At 44.5% G+C, this 24,515-nt stretch overlaps 1 protein-coding gene across 1 annotated transcript in view; it reads left to right on the top strand.

The window, feature by feature from the left end:
- Window positions 1-6,871: 6,871 nt before the first annotated feature.
- Window positions 6,872-24,515, top strand: part of LOC115178033 (CD97 antigen) — a 44,074-nt gene continuing 26,430 nt past the window's right edge. The window contains exons 1-7 of the mRNA XM_029739041.1: window positions 6,872-7,357; window positions 15,355-15,588; window positions 15,911-16,045; window positions 16,613-16,744; window positions 18,839-18,882; window positions 19,785-19,895; window positions 20,032-20,185. Coding sequence (XP_029594901.1) covers window positions 7,327-7,357; window positions 15,355-15,588; window positions 15,911-16,045; window positions 16,613-16,744; window positions 18,839-18,882; window positions 19,785-19,895; window positions 20,032-20,185 — 841 coding nt within the window. The 5' untranslated portion in view covers window positions 6,872-7,326. The remainder of the gene's footprint in view (window positions 7,358-15,354; window positions 15,589-15,910; window positions 16,046-16,612; window positions 16,745-18,838; window positions 18,883-19,784; window positions 19,896-20,031; window positions 20,186-24,515) is intronic.

The following is a 24,515-nucleotide window of genomic DNA, read 5'->3' as shown; positions in this document are numbered from 1 at the left end:
TGACAGTACCCCACCCCAAAGGTGCAGACCCCGGATGCACCTCACACAAATAACCAAAAATAACCCCCAAAAAAGAAATCACAAATCTAAAGGGAGGGAAGGGATGGTGGATGCCGTCACTGACGGCTCCTGTGGTACACCCCCCCTCCCCAAACCTTCTACACTGGAGGTGGCTTAGGCTCAGGCCTTAATCCCCTCCCGGACCAAACCACCCCACTGCATACCTCTGCCTAAGGCCAGTCACTGAAGACCCTGGACTGGGCTCTGGGAGCTCTGGACTGTAGACCGACTCACTCGGTGCCGGACTGTAGGCAGACTCACTCGGTGCCGGACTGTAGGCAGACTCACTCTGTTCCGGACTAGACACTGTTGCCGGACACTCTGGACGAGGTACTTTTGCCGGACACTCTGGACGAGGTACTGTTGCCGGACACTCTGGACGAGGTACTGTTGCCGGACACTCTGGATGAGGTACTGTTGCCGGACACTCTGGATGAGGTACTGTTGCCGGACACTCTGGACTGGGACTGGGCTGACACACTGGAAGCCTAATGCGTGGGGCTGGTAGTGGAGGTACCAGACTGGGGACACGCATCTCAAGGCTAGTGCAAGGAGCAGGAACAGGCCGAGTTGGACTGGGCTGACGCACTGGAAGCCTGGTGCTGGTACCGGATGTGCCAGACTGAAGACACGCACCTCAGGGCTAGTGCGGGGAGCAGGAACAGGACGAGTTGGACTGGGCTGACGCACTGGAAGCCTGGTGCGTGGTGCTGGTTTAGGAGACGCCAGACTACACACCTCAGGGTCAGCACGAGAAGCAGGAACTGGATATACCGGGCCATGGGTAAGCACTGGAGGTCTGGAGCGCACCTCTTGCACAACCCGTCCTGGCTGGATGGAAATAGCAGCCCTGCACAAGCGGAGTGCTGGTACAGGGTGAACTGGGCTGTGCAGAGGCGTGATGGTTGTGGTGCGTAGAGCAGGCGTAGGGTAGCCTGGGCCTAGGAGGCGCACTGGTGGCCAGATGCGTTGTGCAGGCATCCTCCTTCCAGGCTGGATGCCTACTCTAGCACGGCACTTGCGAGTGGCTGGGATCGCTCGCACCGGACTGTGCGTGCGCATAGGCGAGATCGTGGCCACTTCCGCGTACTTCGGCGCTCTCCTCTCCAGTTGCTTCCCATAATAAGCACGGGGAGTTGGCTTAGGGCTCACCCTTGGCCCAGCCAAACTACCCGTGTGCCCCCCCCAAAAAAATTATTGGGGGTGCCTCTCGTGCTTCCCCATCGGCGCGCACAAAGCCTCATACCGGCGCCGCTCTGCCTTGGCTGCCTCTATCTCCTCCGGTGGGCGACGATATTCCCCAGCCTGATGCCAAGGTCCAGCCCCGTCCAGAATTTCCTCCCATGTCCAGGTTTCCAGATCGTCCATATAATTCCTCACCTGCTGCTCCTTCCCCCGCTGCTTGGTCCGTGGTTGGTGGGAGATTCTGTCCCGGGTGTCGTAAGGAGAGGACCAAAACGCAGCGGGAATATGTACACTCATCTTCTTTATTATGGACAAAGAAGGGAAAAACCCAAAACAAACATGTATACAAAACACAACGACGAATAACAGGCCGGTAAGGCACAAAGCTATACACTGCACAATCTCCCACAAAATCCCATGACAAACACACCCCTAATTATAGGACCTTCAATCAGAGGCAATGATAGACAGCTGCCTCCAACTGAAGGCCCCAAAACCAATTAACTAAACATAGAACTACAATAGACTAGACAGAATATAGAAATACACTAACATAGAACATAGACTAACAAACCCCGAACCACATAAACCAAACACCCCTCTACCTAAATACATAGCCCAAACCACATGAAACAAACACCCCCTGCCACGTCCTGACCAAACTATAATAACAAATAACCCCTATTACTGGTCAGGACGTGACAGACATTTTGTATTTTTAAATATTTCATGGCACATATTTTGGACCCGGGCTAGTAAAAATCTACCAGCCCGGCTGACAAGTGTCCGAAATCCGGAAATTCCATCCCTGGTTGTAGGACTGTTCATTCAGATGAAGACCGTAGCAAACAGTTGTAAACAGTTGCAAAACGTTTAGCAACAGAAATGTTTTACTCCAAACGAAATTCACTTTGCAATGAAAATGAGGGTTCCTAAATCAGTCCCTGAATGGGGAAGAATAAAAATAAATAGTGGAACTGGCATCGAAGTCCAGAGATCAATCTGCGGGCTTTAATTACAGTTCTTTACAATCGATAGGACCAATTTCTCAATACGTAGGTCACTTTTTCAAAACTCTTCACACAGTTCTCCTATCCAACTTTCAGCTTGGCACAGCAGTTAATTTCACACCCAAAATGCACTAAAGCTAACAATTCCGCCATAACACTAGCAAAGGTTGTCACCCAACAAGCACACTTTGTTACTCATAAAACAATGAAATAAAAAACACTAACAACAGGTAGCATTACACAATGTTTTCTTTTGTAAAATGTCTTTACAGAACAATAATGGCACCTCTCTACTGTTTAGAATTCACTGCAGTATATGTTACAGGAATGAATCAGACATGATGCAATATGCTTCAATATGTTTTATGTCATTGTTTCTGATGACCATATCAACGATTGCAGTTTCCTGCACAGCAGTGAAAATCCTGTAACACCATAGTACCCTCCAAACTCGTCATTAAGCTCGAGACCCTGGGTCTCGACCCCGTCCTGTGCAACTGGGTCCTGGACTTTCTGACGGGCCGCCCCCAGGTGGTGAAGGTAGGAAACAACATCTCCACCCCGCTGATCCTCAACACTGGGGCCCCACAAGGGTGTGTTCTCAGCCCTCTCCTGTACTCCCTGTTCACCCATGACTACGTGGCCATTCACGCCTTCAAGCGCCTCTTCAACCTCAGGAGGCTGAAGAAATTTGGCTTGTCACCAAAAACACTCGCAAACTTTTACAGATTCACAATCGAGAGAATCCTGTCGGGCTATATCACCACCTGGTACGGCAACTGCTCCGCCCACAACCGCAGGGCTCTCCAGAGGGTAGTGAGGTCTGCTCAACACATCACCAGAGGCAAACTACCTGCCCTCCTTCCTGTGACACCAACACCACACAGGAAGGCTAAAAAGATCATCAAGGACAACAACCACCCGAGCCACTGCCTGTTCACCCCGCTACCATCCAGAAGGCGAGGTCAGTACAGGTGCATCAAAGCTGGGACCGAGAGACTGAAAAACAGCTTCTATCTCAAGGCCATCAGACTGACTCAATCTCTAGCCACTTTAATAATAAAAAATTGGATGTAATAAATGTATCACTAGTCACTTTAAACAATGCCCCTTTATATAATGTTTACATACTCTACACTACTCATCTCATATGTATATACTGTAATCTATACCATCTACTGCGTCTTGCCTATTCCGTTTGGCCATTGCTCATCATATTCTTATTCATTCCTTTACACTTGTGTGTGGTAGTTGATGTGAAATTGTTGGATTACTTTTTAGATATTACTGCATGGTCGGAACTAGAAGCACAAGCATTTTGCTACGCTCGCATTAACATCTGCTAACCATGTGTATGTGACTAATACAATTTGGTTAGATTAACGGCCAGTCACCTCTCATTACTCATTACTGTGTGTGTTTCATCTCTAAACAAAGTGTGATGACATACAGACCTCTAGAGGATATTGTGGTGTGGGGGCTGTGCTTTGGCAAAGTGGGAGGGGTTATATCCTGCCTGTTTGGCCCTGTCCGGGGGTATCATCGGATGGGGCCACAGTGTCTTCTGATCCCTCCTGTCTCAGCCTCCAGTATTTATGCTGCAGTAGTTTATGTGTCGGGGGGCTAGGGTCAGTCTGTTACATCTGGAGTATTCTCTTGTCTTATCCGGTGTCCTGTGTGAATTTAAATATGCTCTCTCTAATTCTCTCTTTCTCTCTTTCTTTCTTTCTCTCGGAGGACCTGAGCCCTAAGACCATGCCTTGGGACTACCTGGCATGATGACTCCTTGCTGTCCCCAGTCCACCTGGACATGCTGCTGCTCCAGTTTCAACTGCTCTGCCTGTTCACCGGACGTGCTTGTTGAACCCTCGACAACTACTATGATTATTATTATTTGACCATGCTGGTCATTTATGAACATTTTAACATCTTGACCATGTTCTGTTATAATATCCACCCGGCACAGCCAGAAGAGGACTGGCCACCCCTCATAGCCTGGTTCCTCTCTAGGTTTCTTCCTAGGTTTTTGGCCTTTCTAGGGAGTTTTTCCTAGGGAGTTTTTCCTAGCCACCGTGCTTCTTTCACATGCATTGCTTGCTGTTTGGGGTTTTAGGCTGGGTTTCTGTACAGCACTTTGAGATTTCAGCTGATATACGAAGGGCTATATAAATACATTTGATTTTGATTTGATTTGATTTTGATATGATGTCATCAGAACGCGTCCTGGAGCCACCTGGAATATTCTGTTGTCTGTGTGTGTGTGTGTGTGTGTGTGTGTTTGCATGTGTGTGTGCCCTTGTGTGTGTGTGCATGCCAGTGTGTGTGTGTTTGTGAGAGAGGTAGAGAGGTGGAGAGAGCTGGAGGTGGAGGTGAGAATTGTGATGTGTGTGTATTTGTGATGTGTGTTTCATCTCTAAACACAGTGTGATGAAATACAGACCTCTAGAGGATGTGATGTCATCAGAATGCGTCCTTGAGCCAGCTGGAGACATCTGTTGTCTCTGTGTGTGAGTGTGAGTGTGTGTGTGTGTGTGTGTGTGTGTCTGTGTGTGTGTGTGTGTGTGTGTGTGTCTGTGTGTGTGTGTGTGTGTGTGTGTGTGTGTGTGTGTGTGTGTGTGTATGTGTGTGTGTGTGTGTGTGTGTGTGTGTGTGTGTGTGTGTGTGTGTGTGTGTGTGTGTGTGTGTGTGTGTGTGTCTGTGTGTGTGTATGTGTGTACTCTGTCTACTCTGACATCATAGTGTAGATCACCTGTATCTACTTTCATCAGGAACTCTTTCAGAAACTTTAAGCGTTTGCGTTAGCTTGCCTGAAGTGCTGGATGGGCTGGGCTTTCTCTCATTCTGACTATTCTATTGGTCCATTGCGCCTGGCAAACTCAATCAAACCAACCTAAATGATTTTAAATGATTTCAAATAGTCTTTGAACCCTTTAGCACTGGTTCTGTACTTCTGTTGAGTCAGATGATCAAATCCACCTGGAGAAAATCACAGAGATCTGTCATCACACAGTGTCTTGTTCTTCAGCTGGCCGTGCACTATACGATTTTGGCCCCGATTTAGCTTCCGTTTTTTTAGAGATCGGAGACTAAATCCCCATGTCGTTGCTTACTGGTGTGAACGGGTCAGAGATGCAATCTGAGGTCTCCTGATCCCGTCTTTGAGCCTTCCCAGACGTGCCGATATTTTCAAACATATCTGATTTTTATCAGCATTAGATCTGTAGTGTTCTTGTAGTGTGAGATGTGCAACGACAAGTTTTGAGAACGGTGATCAGCAATAGCCAATGAGAGCTCAGCAGAGAAGAAGCCAGTGGGTTGACGACGTTGCATCGCATCACCCAGAATGTGTAAACTCTCAAAGTGTCAAATGAGTTTTGTGTTTAGCCACAGCTCGTAGCCACGTTAACAATCGAATCACATCATTGTGATTTGGAGAATCCTCTGGACCAAGTGAAGAGTCTTGTGGTGGGTGACCCCTGTCTGTGCCACATGTTATAGTGTGCTCACTACTATGTCGGCAAGACAAAAAAACAACATTACGCTGCCAACATCAATTCACTACCCTAGTACTTTGTTTGTGAAACCATAAACCATTTTCACCAGACACTTCATTCACAACTAATCCGTCTCCCTCAGATCATACTCAGACAGGCCTCGCCTCTCTTGCCTCATGAATGATGTCATCACTGATTAAAGAGATAGCACACGCATTTATAAAAGCAGCTACTTCTGTGCAAATGTTGTTGAAATAAGTGCCACATGGAAACAGATTGTTTTTCAGGAAAATCAGTCAAAACAAGCTCAATGACTCAATGTCACACACACTCCAATTGAATAATATGCATTCACCTATACTGTGAATAGGCCAAGGCTACATCTTGATTTACCCAGTTCATCAATAGAAATGTAACGTTCAAATAAATGACTACTATTATGTTGTTATGTAGTTATATTGGTAAAAACAAAGTCAAATTGATTTTATAATTGGTTAAAAATACTCTGAAAAATGTTGATGTAAAAAAAATATTCTTATGTAATGATGCCCAACGAATGAACAGATGTGAAGGTGAGCTTGTCTGTCTGGATCAAGTGCCATTCTGTGACTTTGGCTGATATGCCTTATTTTTTTTTGCCGTGGTATCTTTTTGGTATCAAGTATCGAAGTCAAAATTCAGAGGGAGGGAGGGAGAGAGAGAGAGAGACAGAGAGAGAGACTTAGATTGGATTACTTACTGGCAAAGACTCCAGAACCGCAGCTGTTTAGATGAACCATTACTCAGCTCTCTCTCTGTCTCCCCCTCCCCTCTCTCTCTCTCTCTCTCTCTGTCTCTCCCCCCCCTCTCTCTAAATTCAATTCAAGGGGCTTTATTGGAATGGGAAACATATGTTTACATTGCCAAAGCAAGTCAAGTAGATAATGAACAAAAGTGAAATAAATAATAACAAGTGAACATTACACTCACAGAAGATCCAAAAGAATAAAGACACTTATCTCTCTCTCTCCCACCCTTGTATCTCGTTCCTTCTCACTCTCTCTCTCCTGCCAGTGTATCTCGCTCCTTCTCACTCTCTCTCTCTCACTATCCTATCCCTCTCTCAGCACTATGTTCCACTGGGCTTGGTTTCAGAAGCTATTCAGAGAAGTCAACCCCCTAGAGAGAGAGAGAGAGAGCGAGAGAGCGAGAGAGCGAGAGAGCGAGAGAGCGAGAGAGCGAGAGAGAGAGAGAGAGAGAGAGAAGTGAAAGAGAACCAAAGCGGCGGGCATTAAGTCTGAGACTAAACTTCAGAAAGAGAAAGAGGGAGCGGACAGAGGAGAGCAAAATAGTTGTTTTTCTAAGCCCACGCGGCTCAGACAAAGACGTGTCTCACGAAAAGAGAGGGAATATATTTTTTTTAATTCTTCTGTTCATTTTCTCACTACGGAATAAAAACCTTGTTAAACTGGGATTTTCTTCAATCTGAATTCAACAGTAAAACAGATTTAATCTGAGACTGATTCTTCTTGTGGGACTAGTTTTATTAGGATCCTACTAGTTGTCTGGTGTGGATATAATACAAGTCTGTCTTTGAGATGGGGTCCAGAACTCTTCTACTTATTCTGGGTGAGTCTAACCTTGTATATCTTTGGAACTTGACTAGCTGTGTGTGTGTGTGTGTGTGTGTGTGTGTGTGTGTGTGTGTGTGTGTGTGTGTGTGTGTGTGTGTGTGTGTGTGTGTGTTTGTATGAACGGTATGTGGGCGAGAGAGTGACAAATAGAGAGAGAGGTGGTATTTCATAATTCATTGTCAGTTATTGTTAAAAGGCTACCGAATATTCCAACCATTTACCAACCATGGAAATAGTGTGAATGTTACAACCCTATCTTAGACTTGTATAAATAACATTATAGACAGTTTTAGTGTGTATAGACAGTTTTAGTGTGTATAGACAGTTGTAGTGTGCATATACACTGTTTTACTGTGTATATAGACAGTTTTAGTGTGTTTTTAGACATTTTTTGTGTTTTAGTGTGTATAGACAGATTGGCAATGCTCAGGGGACAGCATGTGTTATACTAAGCTTTGTTATGTGTTCAGGTTAAGATAACATCTTAATATACGTTAGCTACTATGTTGTGTTGTGCTATAAGTTAGTATATGTAATGTTATGTGTTACTGTATGTATGGTACGTTCAGGTAGTTATGTTATGGATGTAGTACTATGTTCAGGTAGTTATGTTATGGATGTAGTACTATGTTCAGGTAGTTATGTTATGGATGTAGTATTATGTTCAGGTAGTTATGTTATGGATGTAGTACTATGTTCAGGTAGTTATGTTATGGATGTAGTACTATGTTCAGGTAGTTATGTTATGGATGTAGTACTATGTTCAGGTAGTTATGTTATGGATGTAGTACTATGTTCAGGTAGTTATGTTATGGATGTAGTACTATGTTCAGGTAGTTATGTTATGGATGTAGTATTATGTTCAGGTAGTTATGTTATGGATGTAGTACTATGTTCAGGTAGTTATGTTATGGATGTAGTACTATGTTCAGGTAGTTATGTTATGGATGTAGTACTATGTTCAGGTAGTTATGTTATGGATGTAGTACTATGTTCAGGTAGTTATGTTATGGATGTAGTACTATGTTCAGGTAGTTATGTTATGGATGTAGTACTATGTTCAGGTAGTTATGTTATGGATGTAGTATTATGTTCAGGTAGTTATGTTATGGATGTAGTACTATGTTCAGGTAGTTATGTTATGGATGTAGTATTATGTTCAGGTAGTTATGTTATGGATGTAGTATTATGTTCAGGTAGTTATGTTATGGATGTAGTACTATGTTCAGGTAGTTATGTTATGGATGTAGTACTATGTTCAGGTAGTTATGTTATGGATGTAGTATTATGTTCAGGTAGTTATGTTATGGATGTAGTACTATGTTCAGGTAGTTATGTTATGGATGTAGTATTATGTTCAGGTAGTTATGTTATGGATGTAGTATTATGTTCAGGTAGTTATGTTATGGATGTAGTACTATGTTCAGGTAGTTATGTTATGGATGTGGTACTATGTTCAGGTAGTTATGTTATGGATGTTATGGATGTAGTACTATGTTCAGGTAGTTATGTTATGGATGTAGTTCTATGTTCAGGTAGTTATGTTATGGATGTAGTACTATGTTCAGGTAGTTATGTTATGGATGTAGTTCTATGTTCAGGTAGTTATGTTATGGATGTAGTACTATGTTCAGGTAGTTATGTTATGGATGTAGTACTATGTTGAGGTAGTTATGTTATGGATGTTGTACTATGTTGAGGGTATGTTCTGTTATTTATTGCTGTCAGAATGTCTCTGTTTCCAGGAAGCAACACAGTAACAGGACTGACACTATTTGGCTATCTGGAGAGTCCCTGAATGAGTCAGAGCTGGGTTCAAATACTACTCGATATCATTGCATATCGTTAATCTGGACCCATAGAATTGTGGCCTCAGTACAAACCCTGCCCATATGGCACTTCAGACAGGCTCGAAATGGAAGGATCTGAAATGTTAGTATGTTAGTATTTGAACCCAGGTCTGATATGAGTAGAGATTTAGCTACTTCTACTGTCTACTTCCTAGTCTAGAGACTGGGAGGGAGAGAGGCAGGAAGAGAGAGATGGAGAATGAGAGAGACAGAGAGAGAGAGAAGGAGAGAGAGAGAGAGAGATAAACTCTAACACTGTGTCTATAGTTGAAGGGAGGTAGTCTATATATCCAGCCAGACCTCCTGTGATACAAATCAATATTCGATGTCCATCCATGTCTGAGGACGGCGGGAAATTATGTGGAAACCGGCTACTAGGGGCAACAGTGAGCACTGTTACCTTCAAGTAGGGGGGGGATCTACTAAGCTAACATCATGGAATTGTTTTAAGATGGTCATACCAAGGTGATTTAGCTATTTGTTAGGACCCCTATATTTAAAAACATATACAGAAATTATTTGATGAAATGAAATGTGGCCTTAATGCCATTGGCCCATAGAAACGCAGTGAATAATAGATTCATACATGGAACAACAAATAGCCCCCCCCCAAAAAAAAACCTAGAGGAAGTTTGTTCTGAAGTGTCTGTCCTATATTTCAGAGATATAATCTGTCCTATATCTGAGAGATATAAGAAAGATCAGGACACTATTTAACCCTTTATTGTAGGCCCTAAACTACATCCATATAGACTGAGTGTATAAACATTAAGAACACCTTTCTAATATTGAGTTGCCCCCCGCCCTTTGACCTCAGAATGGCCTCAATTTATCGGGGCAAAGACTCTTCAAGGTTTCGAAAGCGTTCCATAGGGATGCTGGCCAATATTGACTCCAATGCTACCCACAGTTGTGTCTGGATGTCCTTTGGGTGGTGGATCGTTCTTTATACACATGGAAAACTGTTGAGCGTGAAAAGCCCAGCAGCGTTGCAGTTTTTGACAGAAATCAGTGTGCCTGGGACCAACTACCACACCACATTCAAAGACACCTATATCTTTTGTCTTGCCCATTCACCCTCTGAGTGGCAAACATTCACAATCCATGTCTCAATTGTCTCAAGGCTTAAAAATGCTTGGAAAGATCACATTTATTTTTTTACTTGTACTGGGACTACCTTCAGACGAGTTGTGATGCTTGTGGTTGTCCTAGCGCTAATCAATCAACCAACATGTACGTGTTTGTGAGAGTCTCATCTTTCCATAGTGGGGTCATATTAGTTTGTAGCCCAAACTGTTCAGATGCTACATACGGAAGTTGGCAGATTGGTGGTACCGGCTTCAGACGAGTCCCGTGGTGCTTGTGGTGGCCGTAGAGCTAAATAGAGAAGAGCCTAGTAGTTTGTAGGTCAAACCGTTTTAAAGACTGATTTTCAGAATGTGCCATGGTCTGAAAGACACCACTGTAGCTCTGCCATCTTCCACCGCAGATGCGAAAGGGTGACATCGGCTTAAACAGACATATTTTGATGGGGATTTTTTAAAATTGGACATCGACTCTAGGGGGTTAATGCCTAAACTTTATCTTAATCACTTTGACATTTTACGTTTGGAACATATTCGAAATTTGACATTTGAGAAACATGGATAAACGTCTAATTCTGACGTGAAAATGTGAGACCTTGTTGATATATTACTTCATAAAGACCCTTTGATAGTGTGTGTGTGTGTGTGTGTGTGTATCATAAAAACCCTCTGTGTGTGAGGCCTGCTGTCTAACCACAATATTTCTATCATGATATCACACACACACACACACACACACACACACACACACACACACACACACACAGGAGAGGAGTAAGTTGGAACATGACAAAAGATCCCTGTATTGGGAACAACATTGAGATCAGTAGAATATTAAATCCCACATAGGCTTGTTGATAGGCTCCCCCTTGTGGGAAATAAATGACAGTGTGACTTCAGACAGAATACATCCCTGGAGGGTTGGTCCTTATTCCTGAAGGGTTGGTCCTTATTCCTGGGGCGTTGGTCCTTATTCCTGGAGGGTTGGTCCTTATTCCCGGGGAGTTGGTCCTTATTCCTGGAGGGTTGGTCCTTATTCCTGGAGGGTTGGTCCTTATTCCTGAAGGGTTGGTCCTTATTCCCGGGGAGTTGGTCCTTATTCCTGGAGGGTTGGTCCTTATTCCCGGGGAGTTGGTCCTCATTCCTGGAAGGTTGGTCCTTATTCCTGGAGGGTTGGTCCTTATTCCTGGAGGGTTGGTCCTTGTTCCTGGAGGGTTGGTCCTTATTCCTGGGGCGTTGGTCCTTATTCCTGGAGGGTTGGTCCTTATTCCCGGGGAGTTGGTCCTCATTCCTGGAAGGTTGGTCCTTATTCCTGGAGGGTTGGTCCTTATTCCTGGAGGGTTGGTCCTTGTTCCTGGAGGGTTGGTCCTTATTCCTGGGGCGTTGGTCCTTATTCCTGGGGCGTTGGTCCTTATTCCTGGAGGGCTGGTCCTTATTCCTGGGGAGTTGGTCCTCATTCCTGGAAGGTTGGTCCTTATTCCTGGAGGGTTGGTCCTTATTCCTGGAGGGTTGGTCCTTGTTCCTGGAGGGTTGGTCCTTATTCCTGGGGCGTTGGTCCTTATTCCTGGGGCGTTGGTCCTTATTCCTGGAGGGCTGGTCCTTATTACTGGGGAGTTGGTCCTTATTCCTGGAGGGTTGGTCCTTATTCCTGGAGGGTTGGTCCTTATTCCTGGGGAGTTGGTCCTTATTCCTGGAGGGCTGGTCCTTATTCCTGGAGGGCTGGTCCTTATTCCTGGAGGGTTGGTCCTTATTCCTGGAGGGCTGGTCCTTATTCCTGGAGGGCTGGACCTTATTCCTGGAGGGCTGGACCTTATTCCTGGAGGGTTGGTCCTTATTCCTGGAGGGCTGGACCTTATTCCTGGGGAGTTGGTCCTTATTCCTGGAGGGCTGGACCTTATTCCTGGGGAGTTGGTCCTTATTCCTGGAGGGCTGGACCTTATTCCTGGAGGGCTGGTCCTTATTCCTGGAGGGCTGGACCTTATTCCTGGGGAGTTGGTCCTTATTCCTGGAGGGTTGGTCCTTATTCCTGGAGGGCTGGTCCTTATTCCTGGAGGGCTGGTCCTTATTCCTGGAGGGCTGGACCTTATTCCTGGAGGGTTGGTCCTTATGCAATCTGAGACAAGATATCCAGATGTATTTTAACCCTCAAGCTACCAACATATTTTACATACACCACGTGACTAAAAGTATGTGGACACGTGAACGTCGAACATCTCATTCCAAAATCATGGGCATTTATATGGAGTTCGTCCCCCCCAGTTTCTGATATAACAGGTTATCTGGGAAGGCTTTCCAACAGATGTTGGAACATTGCTGTAGGGACTTTCTTCCATTCAGCCACAAGAGCATTAGTGAGGTCGGGCACTAACTATCATTAGTTGCGCATATATAACATGTAAGGGATATACGCCAACATTCTGTACATGACTTTGTAAATAATGGAAGACGCAGTGGGACGAGGAGGAGCCGAGTCCCTTTGCAGAGTTCATTTTGCCAAGGTAATGTACAGAACTGAGGCGTTTATCTCGCTTATACCACAGTTGCCAAAGAAAACAATACTAAAGCACACATTTACCGGTGGCAACGCCCTTGCTTGCTAGCTAGCCAACTAAATTCGGCTAACAGTCACCATCTCTGTAGACAGAATAACAGCAAAGTAGCTGTATTTGCGTTTCATTAAGCTGTTTTCTATTGAGATTATTTTGGATACATCCATAACAATGAGCTGATGATGCCCAATGTTGCCTGGCTGGCATAGCTAAAACATGTTGCCTTCATGTCAGGACATTTGACAAGGAGTTCGCATTGCATATCAAACACTAAGCTAGAAGCTAGCTAAATAGTTTGTTGTTAGAAAACCTGCCAAAAATATCAGTTGCTGAAAACAGCTGGTCAAACTACAAACATTTTGGAGGATTTGACAGCATAACGCCACTTGCTTCATAACTGCAACAGTAAGGACCATTGAAATTCATGGACATCAGATGTTACAAAAAAACAAGTCTGCAAAAACAAATCAGTGCTAGCTATCTACGTGTATCTTCGTTGGACCTGCGTTTACAATGTATCCAATTTCTGTTTGTGTGTTTGTTGGTTTAGCTTTTTGTAACTTTGTAGCAAGTAAGGTCTGCAGGTGTAGGTGTATATTGCGGCATGATTGCTAGGTGGACCGATTTCTTTTCCAAATGTCCCGATATCTTTTCCAACTGTCGCGATATATTTTCCAACTGTCCCGATTTCTTTTCCAACTGTCCCGATATCTTTTCCAACTGTCCCGATATCTTTTCCAACTGTCCTGATATCTTTTCCAACTGTACTGATATCTTTTCTAACTGTCCCGTTATCTGGTTTTAATGTCCATTCTAGAATATTCCCTTCTAGCTAATCAGAAATGAGTATTCAACAGTGCTGTGGTATAATGGAAGATATTATAGGAATTCGGGTGTTTATATAACATTTTTGATAGAATAACTTTTTTTTTGACAATACACACCAATACAGAACTACTATATGTGTACATTAGTAGTAGTTATCCCCAATGGGCTGCTGGCGAGGCAGCGACTACTCTTCCTGGGTTCCAAACAGGAATCAAACACAACAAATAAAATACATGCTATACATAGAACTACATTTACAATGTAGTCATTCAGCAGACGCTCCCGTTCAGACAGACCACCCAATGTAGTCATTCAGCAGACGCTCCCGTTCAGACAGACCAGCCAATGTAGTCATTCAGCAGACGCTCCCGTTCAGACAGACCACCCAATGTAGTCATTCAGCAGACGCTCCCGTTCAGACAGACCACCCAATGTAGTCATTCAGCAGACGCTCCCGTTCAGACAGACCACCCAATGTAGTCATTCAGCAGACGCTCCCGTTCAGACAGACCACCCAATGTAGTCATTCAGCAGACGCTCCCGTTCAGACAGACCAGCCAATGTAGTCATTCAGCAGACGCTCCCGTTCAGACAGACCCACAGCAAGTGCATTCATCTGAAGATAGACAGGTGAGACAATCACATACTGTATCACAGTTGTATCCCAACCACGTATCACATAATACAATACATAACATATAAACACGTCTGTGTGTCTCTTCACAGTCCCCGTCGTGCCATTACGTGTTTCTTTTATCAGATTTTTTTTTAAATCTGGTTTTATTGCTAGCTTGAGTTACCTGGGGTGGCAGAGAGTTCCATGAAGTCATTGCTCTATTTAAGGGATTACCTCTAGGAGATATTTGGGCGTTACTACACACTATTGTGAGGCTTTATCGCTTGGATGTCACTGCCCCCAGCGCCATGACAACTTGCCACATGTTTTCTGTCAGGTTGAACATTGGGTGGTCTGCCGTGGGTCAGTACACTCGGTGTCCACTGGGGTCAGCTTAGGACATCATTTCATATCCCCATAGCAGTGTTTTATCGAGGTTCCTGATTGGAAGTGAACCCACAGTTATGACTGCAACTATTGTTCCCTGCAGGAGGGAAACGAGGTACAACAACTGTTTGGCCCCGTACTGCCCAGTTCTTGGCCTGGCGAAGAGCGTTACTGAATTGAAGAAATGACTCTGGGCTTCCTTGTCAGGCGTTATTTTGAAAGTTCTTCAGAGGGATCAAACCATAGCTGTGTTTTACCTTGTTTTCCTCCCTCAGGGAACTGTAGTTATAGTCAACAGTGTATGTTTTCTGTTCTACCTGTTCATGATTAATTCGAGCCACCTGGTGTCCCAGGTCTAAATCTGTCTATAAATAGAGGGAATGTATTTCATGTAAAGCAGTGGAACTCGAACTGGATGGCTTGAAGGTCCAGATTTGAATATGAGGGGCCATACTGTAGCTGGAAATGGTTGTGTGGTCGAGTAACATCTCTGTTCCTCCCTCCTTCCCATCTCTCTCTCTCTCTCTCTCTCTCTCTCTCTCACTCCTCTCTCTCTCTTTCCCTCCTCTCTCTCATCTCTTTCTCTATCTCATTCTGTCCTCTCCCCCCCTCTCTCTCTGTCTTTCTTTCTTTCTCTCTCTATCTCTCTCTCTCTCTCTCTCTCTGTCTCTCCACAGGTCTTCATTTCACTCTGCTAGGGAACCTAGAGGCCATAGGATGTGGTCAGGGTCTCATATCCCATCAGAATAAATGTATAGATACAGATGAATGTACAGATCTGGAGCATGGCCCACCGCCCTGTGGAAGCTACTCAACGTGTTACAACACACAGGGGAGCTTCTACTGTCAGTGTCTACCTGGGTTCATATCCACAACGACTGTCAACTTTACCTTTTCTGGACAGTGTACTGGTGAGTATTTTATTGTGCATGTTACAGTGTGTGTGTGTTACTGTGTGCGCGTGTGTGTGTGTGTGTGTAAATGTTACATGTGGAGGGAAAACATCTCCTTATCTTTGATGTTCTGCGTCGTATTGTGAGTTTGTAAAGCATGTGAATGATGACTGGGGGATGGGTGCATTTAATAGGAACCAAACGGAAGCACACGGGGAGGGACCTACCTGAAATTGTCCAATAGAAACTCACATTTTCGTTGCTAAACACTCTCCGTTGCAAAACATTCTGCTACCGTGTTCCACTAATTAATACACCCCATATTTCCTTTTCTCTTCAGATCTCAATGAGTGCCTGCAGAAACAACAGGCTTGTGGCAACAACACCATTTGCCTCAACACCATCGGGAGCTACAACTGCCGGTGTCAACCTGGGTTCAGATCTAATATAACCAACGTCACTAGACACTGTGCGGGTGAGTTCATCAACAGGTTATCATTGGTGTGTGTGTGTGTGTGTTCTTAAAACTGCTGGTTTGTTTACACACTATTACTGTGATGTTGCCATGCCGGCGTGTCAACGATTGTTGTGGAGACCCTGTTTGGTTTGCGCCAGTGTGATTAACAGGTGAGACGTGTGTGTGCGTGTCTATGTGTCTCTCTCTTTTCTCTCTCTCTCTCTCTCTCTCTCTCTCTCTCTCTCTCTCTCTCTCTCTCTCTCTCTCCCTCTCTTATTATCTCTCTCTCCCTCCCTCTCTTATTATCTCTCTCTCCCTCCCTCTCTTATTATCTCTCTCTCTCTCTCTCTCTCTCCTCCTCTCAATTCAATTCAATTCAAGGAGCTTTATTAGCATGGGAAACATATGTTAACATTGCCAAAGCAAGTGAAGTCTCTCTCTCTCCCTCTCTCTTATTCTCTCTCTAATTTTCTCTCTCTCTCTTTCTCTCTCTATGATCATCCTTCCCCATCTCCTCCTCCTCCTCCACATTATCGTTATCATCATCATCATCAATCCCGCACCCCCACCCCCCCTCTCCCTCAGACATGGATGAGTGTAATGTAACTGCTGGTATCTGTGGAGTGGGTGGGACCTGCGATAACCTGGAAGGGAGCTACGCCTGTCTCTGTAACCCTGGACACAGTAACTATGGCAACAAAAAGGCTCAGTGCTCAGGTGAGGGCAGAATCTGCCATGAAATGTAATTATGTAATTTGGTACTATGATGCACTGCTTCACACGACACGACACCATAACTTTGTCTCTTAGAAGAGAAAGGCCTGGATTTTATTTGTTACAGCTATATTTAACGTAACATTTGCCATCTAGCAGACATCTTTATTCAAAATCGACCTCCAACTTACAACAAGTGAGTGGATATATTTTCGTACGGGTGGCCCAAGCGGGAATCGAACCTACAACCCTTGCAGCAATGGCCATGCTCTACTAACTGAGCCACACAGGACCACATGACTACACATTGTGTTAAAGAGGTCACTACCCTCACTAATCCCAATGCTACTTCCCCAAACAGAGGTTACTGCCGTGCTACTGCAAACCAACCCAATAAGGACAGGCCTGGGTTCAGTTTTACTGTATAAAGGACAGATAGTGATGATCAGGAGGTTCATGTCACGGGTTCCTTTTACTCCAAATTGACAGTAGAAAATGCAGGGGACCCCACTTGGAAACATGATATTCCCTAGGTAACGCTGTTCATATTCACTCTAGTTCCACTGCTTTAGCTCCTGCAGGCTGTGCAGAGTAATAATGACATGAAAGAGCATTCTAAGAGTGTAAGAGGTCATTAGTTTACCTCATTTCAATTGCAGGAGACTCCACATGGAGTCCGGAGCCCACGTTTGGGAACCACTGGGCTATGTAAAACAGATCTGAGTGCATACAGTAGGGGCTTTTTGTTGGAAACTGACCAATTACTGGTTGATGCTGGAAATGATGATCATTAAAGGGCTATGCACTCTTAGAAAAATGGGTTCCAAAATGGTTATTCGCCTGTCTCCATAGGATAACCTTTTTTGGTTCCAGTCAGAACCGTTTTGAGTTCCATGTGAGGTTCTACCTGGAACCAAAAAGGGGTTCTTCAAAGGGTTGTCTAATGGGGACAGCCGATTAACCCTTTTAGGTTCCAGGTAGAACCTCACATGGAACTCAAAACGGTTCTGACTGGAACCAAAAAAGGTTATCCTATGTTTTCTAAGATTGTGATTATATTACAGTAGAGGCTGTACTCGGTTGGAAACTGCCCCATTACTGGGTGAGTCTGAATATTGATGTTCATTCGGGGCCTGGTCTATGTAAAACTGATCTGAGTCCAGTGCTAATATACCAGTATAGGGGATGTCCTCTGTTGCTGTAGATTACAGGCTCTATGTTCCACTGGCAGCTTCCTATTTCTAGTGCTGTGGCCCAAATGGCACCCTATTCCCTATATAGTGCACTACTTTAGACCAGAGCCCTATTCCCTATATAGTGCACTACTTAAGACCAGAGCCCTGTTCCCTATATAGTGCACTACATTAGACCAGGGCCCTATTCCCTATATAGTGCACTACATTAGACCAGGGCCCTATTCCCTATATAGTGCACTACATTAGACCAGGGCCCTATTCCCTATATAGTGCACTACATTAGACCAGAGCCCTGTTCCCTATATAGTGCACTACATTAGACCAGGGCCCTATTCCCTATACAGTGCACTACTTTAGACTAGAACCCTATTCCCTATATAGTGCACTACTTTAGACTAGACCCCTATTCCCTATACAGTGCACTACTTTAGACTAGAACCCTATTCCCTATATAGTGCACTACATTAGACCAGGGCCCATAGTGTACTATATAATAGGGTGTCATTTGGGATGCATCCTAGGATGGTTACCACGGTAACATTTCAGCACTCGTGTGCTGTGGGTTTCTGGGTGTTTCAATCTCCACCTCAACTTCCTCTCTGTCTCATGTCTTCATTTGTATCTTAGTTAGTTGGTATCTGATGGTAAACATGGTTACCCATGGCAACAACTTGGATCTACTATGAGCATGATAAGGATGTGACAGTTTTCATTTGTATGTGTTGTTGTGCAGGTGGTGTGTTGTGTTTTGGTGATGTGTTGTTGTGCTGGTGTGTCGTGTTGTGGTGTGTTATGGTGTTGTGTTGTGTTTTTGTGCAGGTGTGATGGGTGTGTTTTGTAATATGTTTGTGTTGTGCTGTGTCGATCCCGGTGTGACAGTAGTGTTTTGTGTTTCCTTTAGTACTGACCTGTGACCAGTTCAAAGCAGATGAGACTCCTGGACAGGTGAGTTTTACAGTACCTGGACCTGATGAGTCTTTATACAGCAGATGAACCCATAGACATAGAATCTCTAATTATGGCATCATTGACTTGAATGGGGAGGCCCGTTCTACTTATTCTAGATCTTTAGTTGAACCATCTTTGAATGGGGAGGCCCGTTCTACTTATTCTAGATCTTTAGCTGAACCATCTTTGAATGGGGAGGCCTGTTCTACTTATTCTAGATCTTTAGTTGAACCATCTTTGAATGGGGAGGCCCGTTCTACTTATTCTAGATCTTTAGCTGAACCATCTTTGAATGGGGAGGCCTGTTCTACTTATTCTAGATCTTTAGTTGAACCATCTTTGAATGGGGAGGCCCGTTCTACTTATTCTAGATCTTTAGTTGAACCATCTTTGAATGGGGAGGCCCGTCACACTTATTCTAGATCTTTAGTTGAACCATCTTTGAATGGGGAGGCCCGTTCTACTTATTCTAGATCTTTAGTTGAACCATCTTTGAATGGGGAGGCCCGTTCTACTTATTCTAGATCTTTAGTTGAACCATCTTTGAATGGGGAGGCCCGTTCTACTCATTCTAGATCTTTAGCTGAACCATCTTTGAATGGGGAGGCCCGTTCTACTTATTCTAGATCCTTAGCTGAACCATGTTTGAATGGGGAGGCCCGTAGACCCATAGACATAGAATCTCCATTATGGCATCATTAACTTGAATGGGGAGGCCCGTTCTCTCTCTCTCTCTCTCTCTCTCTCTCTCTCTCTCTCTCTCTCTCTCTCTCTCTCAAGGACCACTTTGGAAACAAGTGTTTTAATTAATACTTTTAAGTGCTATCTTCTGGGAAAACAATATATGTCTTAAAATATACGTTTTTACCCACAATAAGTAAATTAAATTCTCCTCTCAGACAGTCCCAGGTTTAGCTGGTCTCCTGTCTCTGATGAGGAACAGCTGTCTGGCGTTAAGTAACTCTGGGGACGCAGTCGGAGGGAGACTGACTGGAGAGATCCTACTGGAGGTTAACACAGACACACACACACACACACACACACACACACACACACACACACACACACACACACACACACACACACACACACACACACACACACATCACTCAATACCTGTTTCCTGTTTCTACTTCCTGTGTGTAGAATGTCTATACAGAGATGGACAGCTTCCTGTCTCAAGGTATCCTAAGCAACAGCCGGGAGGTGAGTGGGTTGCTAGGCACCGTGGAAGACGCCATGAGGCTCATCGGGCCGCAGCTCAGAGACACCCACACCACCATGGAGACAGACCACACAGGTGACACACACTCACACACACACACACACACACACACACACACACACACATTCTCCTTTTTCTTGGCCGCCCCCAGGTGGTGAAGGTAGGAAACAACATCTCCACCCCGCTGATCCTCAACACTGGGGCCCCACAAGGGTGTGTTCTCAGCCCTCTCCTGTACTCCCTGTTCACCCATGACTACGTGGCCATTCACGCCTTCAAGCGCCTCTTCAACCTCAGGAGGCTGAAGAAATTTGGCTTGTCACCAAAAACACTCGCAAACTTTTACAGATTCACAATCGAGAGAATCCTGTCGGGCTATATCACCACCTGGTACGGCAACTGCTCCGCCCACAACCGCAGGGCTCTCCAGAGGGTAGTGAGGTCTGCTCAACACATCACCAGAGGCAAACTACCTGCCCTCCTTCCTGTGACACCAACACCACACAGGAAGGCTAAAAAGATCATCAAGGACAACAACCACCCGAGCCACTGCCTGTTCACCCCGCTACCATCCAGAAGGCGAGGTCAGTACAGGTGCATCAAAGCTGGGACCGAGAGACTGAAAAACAGCTTCTATCTCAAGGCCATCAGACTGACTCAATCTCTAGCCACTTTAATAATAAAAAATTGGATGTAATAAATGTATCACTAGTCACTTTAAACAATGCCCCTTTATATAATGTTTACATACTCTACACTACTCATCTCATATGTATATACTGTAATCTATACCATCTACTGCGTCTTGCCTATTCCGTTTGGCCATTGCTCATCATATTCTTATTCATTCCTTTACACTTGTGTGTGGTAGTTGATGTGAAATTGTTGGATTACTTTTTAGATATTACTGCATGGTCGGAACTAGAAGCACAAGCATTTTGCTACGCTCGCATTAACATCTGCTAACCATGTGTATGTGACTAATACAATTTGGTTAGATTAACGGCCAGTCACCTCTCATTACTCATTACTGTGTGTGTTTCATCTCTAAACAAAGTGTGATGACATACAGACCTCTAGAGGATATTGTGGTGTGGGGGCTGTGCTTTGGCAAAGTGGGAGGGGTTATATCCTGCCTGTTTGGCCCTGTCCGGGGGTATCATCGGATGGGGCCACAGTGTCTTCTGATCCCTCCTGTCTCAGCCTCCAGTATTTATGCTGCAGTAGTTTATGTGTCGGGGGGCTAGGGTCAGTCTGTTACATCTGGAGTATTCTCTTGTCTTATCCGGTGTCCTGTGTGAATTTAAATATGCTCTCTCTAATTCTCTCTTTCTCTCTTTCTCTCTTTCTTTCTTTCTCTCGGAGGACCTGAGCCCTAAGACCATGCCTTGGGACTACCTGGCATGATGACTCCTTGCTGTCCCCAGTCCACCTGGACATGCTGCTGCTCCAGTTTCAACTGCTCTGCCTGTTCACCGGACGTGCTTGTTGAACCCTCGACAACTACTATGATTATTATTATTTGACCATGCTGGTCATTTATGAACATTTTAACATCTTGACCATGTTCTGTTATAATATCCACCCGGCACAGCCAGAAGAGGACTGGCCACCCCTCATAGCCTGGTTCCTCTCTAGGTTTCTTCCTAGGTTTTTGGCCTTTCTAGGGAGTTTTTCCTAGGGAGTTTTTCCTAGCCACCGTGCTTCTTTCACATGCATTGCTTGCTGTTTGGGGTTTTAGGCTGGGTTTCTGTACAGCACTTTGAGATTTCAGCTGATATACGAAGGGCTATATAAATACATTTGATTTTGATTTGATTTGATTTTGATATGATGTCATCAGAACGCGTCCTGGAGCCACCTGGAATATTCTGTTGTCTGTGTGTGTGTGTGTGTGTGTGTGTGTGTTTGCATGTGTGTGTGCCCTTGTGTGTGTGTGCATGCCAGTGTGTGTGTGTTTGTGAGAGAGGTAGAGAGGTGGAGAGAGCTGGAGGTGGAGGTGAGAATTGTGATGTGTGTGTATTTGTGATGTGTGTTTCATCTCTAAACACAGTGTGATGAAATACAGACCTCTAGAGGATGTGATGTCATCAGAATGCGTCCTTGAGCCAGCTGGAGACATCTGTTGTCTCTGTGTGTGAGTGTGAGTGTGTGTGTGTGTGTGTGTGTGTGTCTGTGTGTGTGTGTGTGTGTGTGTGTGTGTCTGTGTGTGTGTGTGTGTGTGTGTGTGTGTGTGTGTGTATGTGTGTGTGTGTGTGTGTGTGTGTGTGTGTGTGTGTGTGTGTGTGTGTGTGTGTGTGTGTGTGTGTGTGTGTGTGTGTGTGTGTGTGTGTCTGTGTGTGTGTATGTGTGTACTCTGTCTACTCTGACATCATAGTGTAGATCACCTGTATCTACTTTCATCAGGAACTCTTTCAGAAACTTTAAGCGTTTGCTTTAGCTTGCCTGAAGTGCTGGATGGGCTGGGCTTTCTCTCATTCTGACTATTCTATTGGTCCATTGCGCCTGGCAAACTCAATCAAACCAACCTAAATGATTTTAAATGATTTCAAATAGTCTTTGAACCCTTTAGCACTGGTTCTGTACTTCTGTTGAGTCAGATGATCAAATCCACCTGGAGAAAATCACAGAGATCTGTCATCACACAGTGTCTTGTTCTTCAGCTGGCCGTGCACTATACGATTTTGGCCCCGATTTAGCTTCCGTTTTTTTAGAGATCGGAGACTAAATCCCCATGTCGTTGCTTACTGGTGTGAACGGGTCAGAGATGCAATCTGAGGTCTCCTGATCCCGTCTTTGAGCCTTCCCAGACGTGCCGATATTTTCAAACATATCTGATTTTTATCAGCATTAGATCTGTAGTGTTCTTGTAGTGTGAGATGTGCAACGACAAGTTTTGAGAACGGTGATCAGCAATAGCCAATGAGAGCTCAGCAGAGAAGAAGCCAGTGGGTTGACGACGTTGCATCGCATCACCCAGAATGTGTAAACTCTCAAAGTGTCAAATGAGTTTTGTGTTTAGCCACAGCTCGTAGCCACGTTAACAATCGAATCACATCATTGTGATTTGGAGAATCCTCTGGACCAAGTGAAGAGTCTTGTGGTGGGTGACCCCTGTCTGTGCCACATGTTATAGTGTGCTCACTACTATGTCGGCAAGACAAAAAAACAACATTACGCTGCCAACATCAATTCACTACCCTAGTACTTTGTTTGTGAAACCATAAACCATTTTCACCAGACACTTCATTCACAACTAATCCGTCTCCCTCAGATCATACTCAGACAGGCCTCGCCTCTCTTGCCTCATGAATGATGTCATCACTGATTAAAGAGATAGCACACGCATTTATAAAAGCAGCTACTTCTGTGCAAATGTTGTTGAAATAAGTGCCACATGGAAACAGATTGTTTTTCAGGAAAATCAGTCAAAACAAGCTCAATGACTCAATGTCACACACACTCCAATTGAATGATATTCATTCACCTATACTGTGAATAGGCCAAGGCTACATCTTGATTTACCCAGTTCATCAATAGAAATGTAACGTTCAAATAAATGACTACTATTATGTTGTTATGTAGTTATATTGGTAAAAACAAAGTCAAATTGATTTTATAATTGGTTAAAAATACTCTGAAAAATGTTGATGTAAAAAAAATATTCTTATGTAATGATGCCCAACGAATGAACAGATGTGAAGGTGAGCTTGTCTGTCTGGATCAAGTGCCATTCTGTGACTTTGGCTGATATGCCTTATTTTTTTTTGCCGTGGTATCTTTTTGGTATCAAGTATCGAAGTCAAAATTCAGAGGGAGGGAGAGAGAGAGAGAGAGAGAGAGAGAGAGAGACTTAGATTGGATTACTTACTGGCAAAGACTCCAGAACCGCAGCTGTTTAGATGAACCATTACTCAGCTCTCTCTCTGTCTCCCCCCCCCCTCTCTCTCTCTCTCTCTCTCTGTCTCTCCCCCCCCCCTCTCTCTAAATTCAATTCAAGGGGCTTTATTGGAATGGGAAACATATGTTTACATTGCCAAAGCAAGTCAAGTAGATAATGAACAAAAGTGAAATAAATAATAACAAGTGAACATTACACTCACAGAAGATCCAAAAGAATAAAGACACTTATCTCTCTCTCTCCCACCCTTGTATCTCGTTCCTTCTCACTCTCTCTCTCCTGCCAGTGTATCTCGCTCCTTCTCACTCTCTCTCTCTCACTATCCTATCCCTCTCTCAGCACTATGTTCCACTGGGCTTGGTTTCAGAAGCTATTCAGAGAAGTCAACCCCCTAGAGAGAGAGAGAGAGCGCGAGAGAGCGAGAGAGCGAGAGAGCGAGAGAGCGAGAGAGAGAGAGAGAGAGAGAGAGAGAGAGAAGTGAAAGAGAACCAAAGCGGCGGGCAT

Source organism: Salmo trutta, chromosome 38 (assembly GCF_901001165.1).
Source record: "Salmo trutta chromosome 38, fSalTru1.1, whole genome shotgun sequence".
NCBI classification, from domain to species: domain Eukaryota; kingdom Metazoa; phylum Chordata; class Actinopteri; order Salmoniformes; family Salmonidae; genus Salmo; species Salmo trutta.
This window is presented reverse-complemented; position numbering and strand designations above follow the sequence as displayed.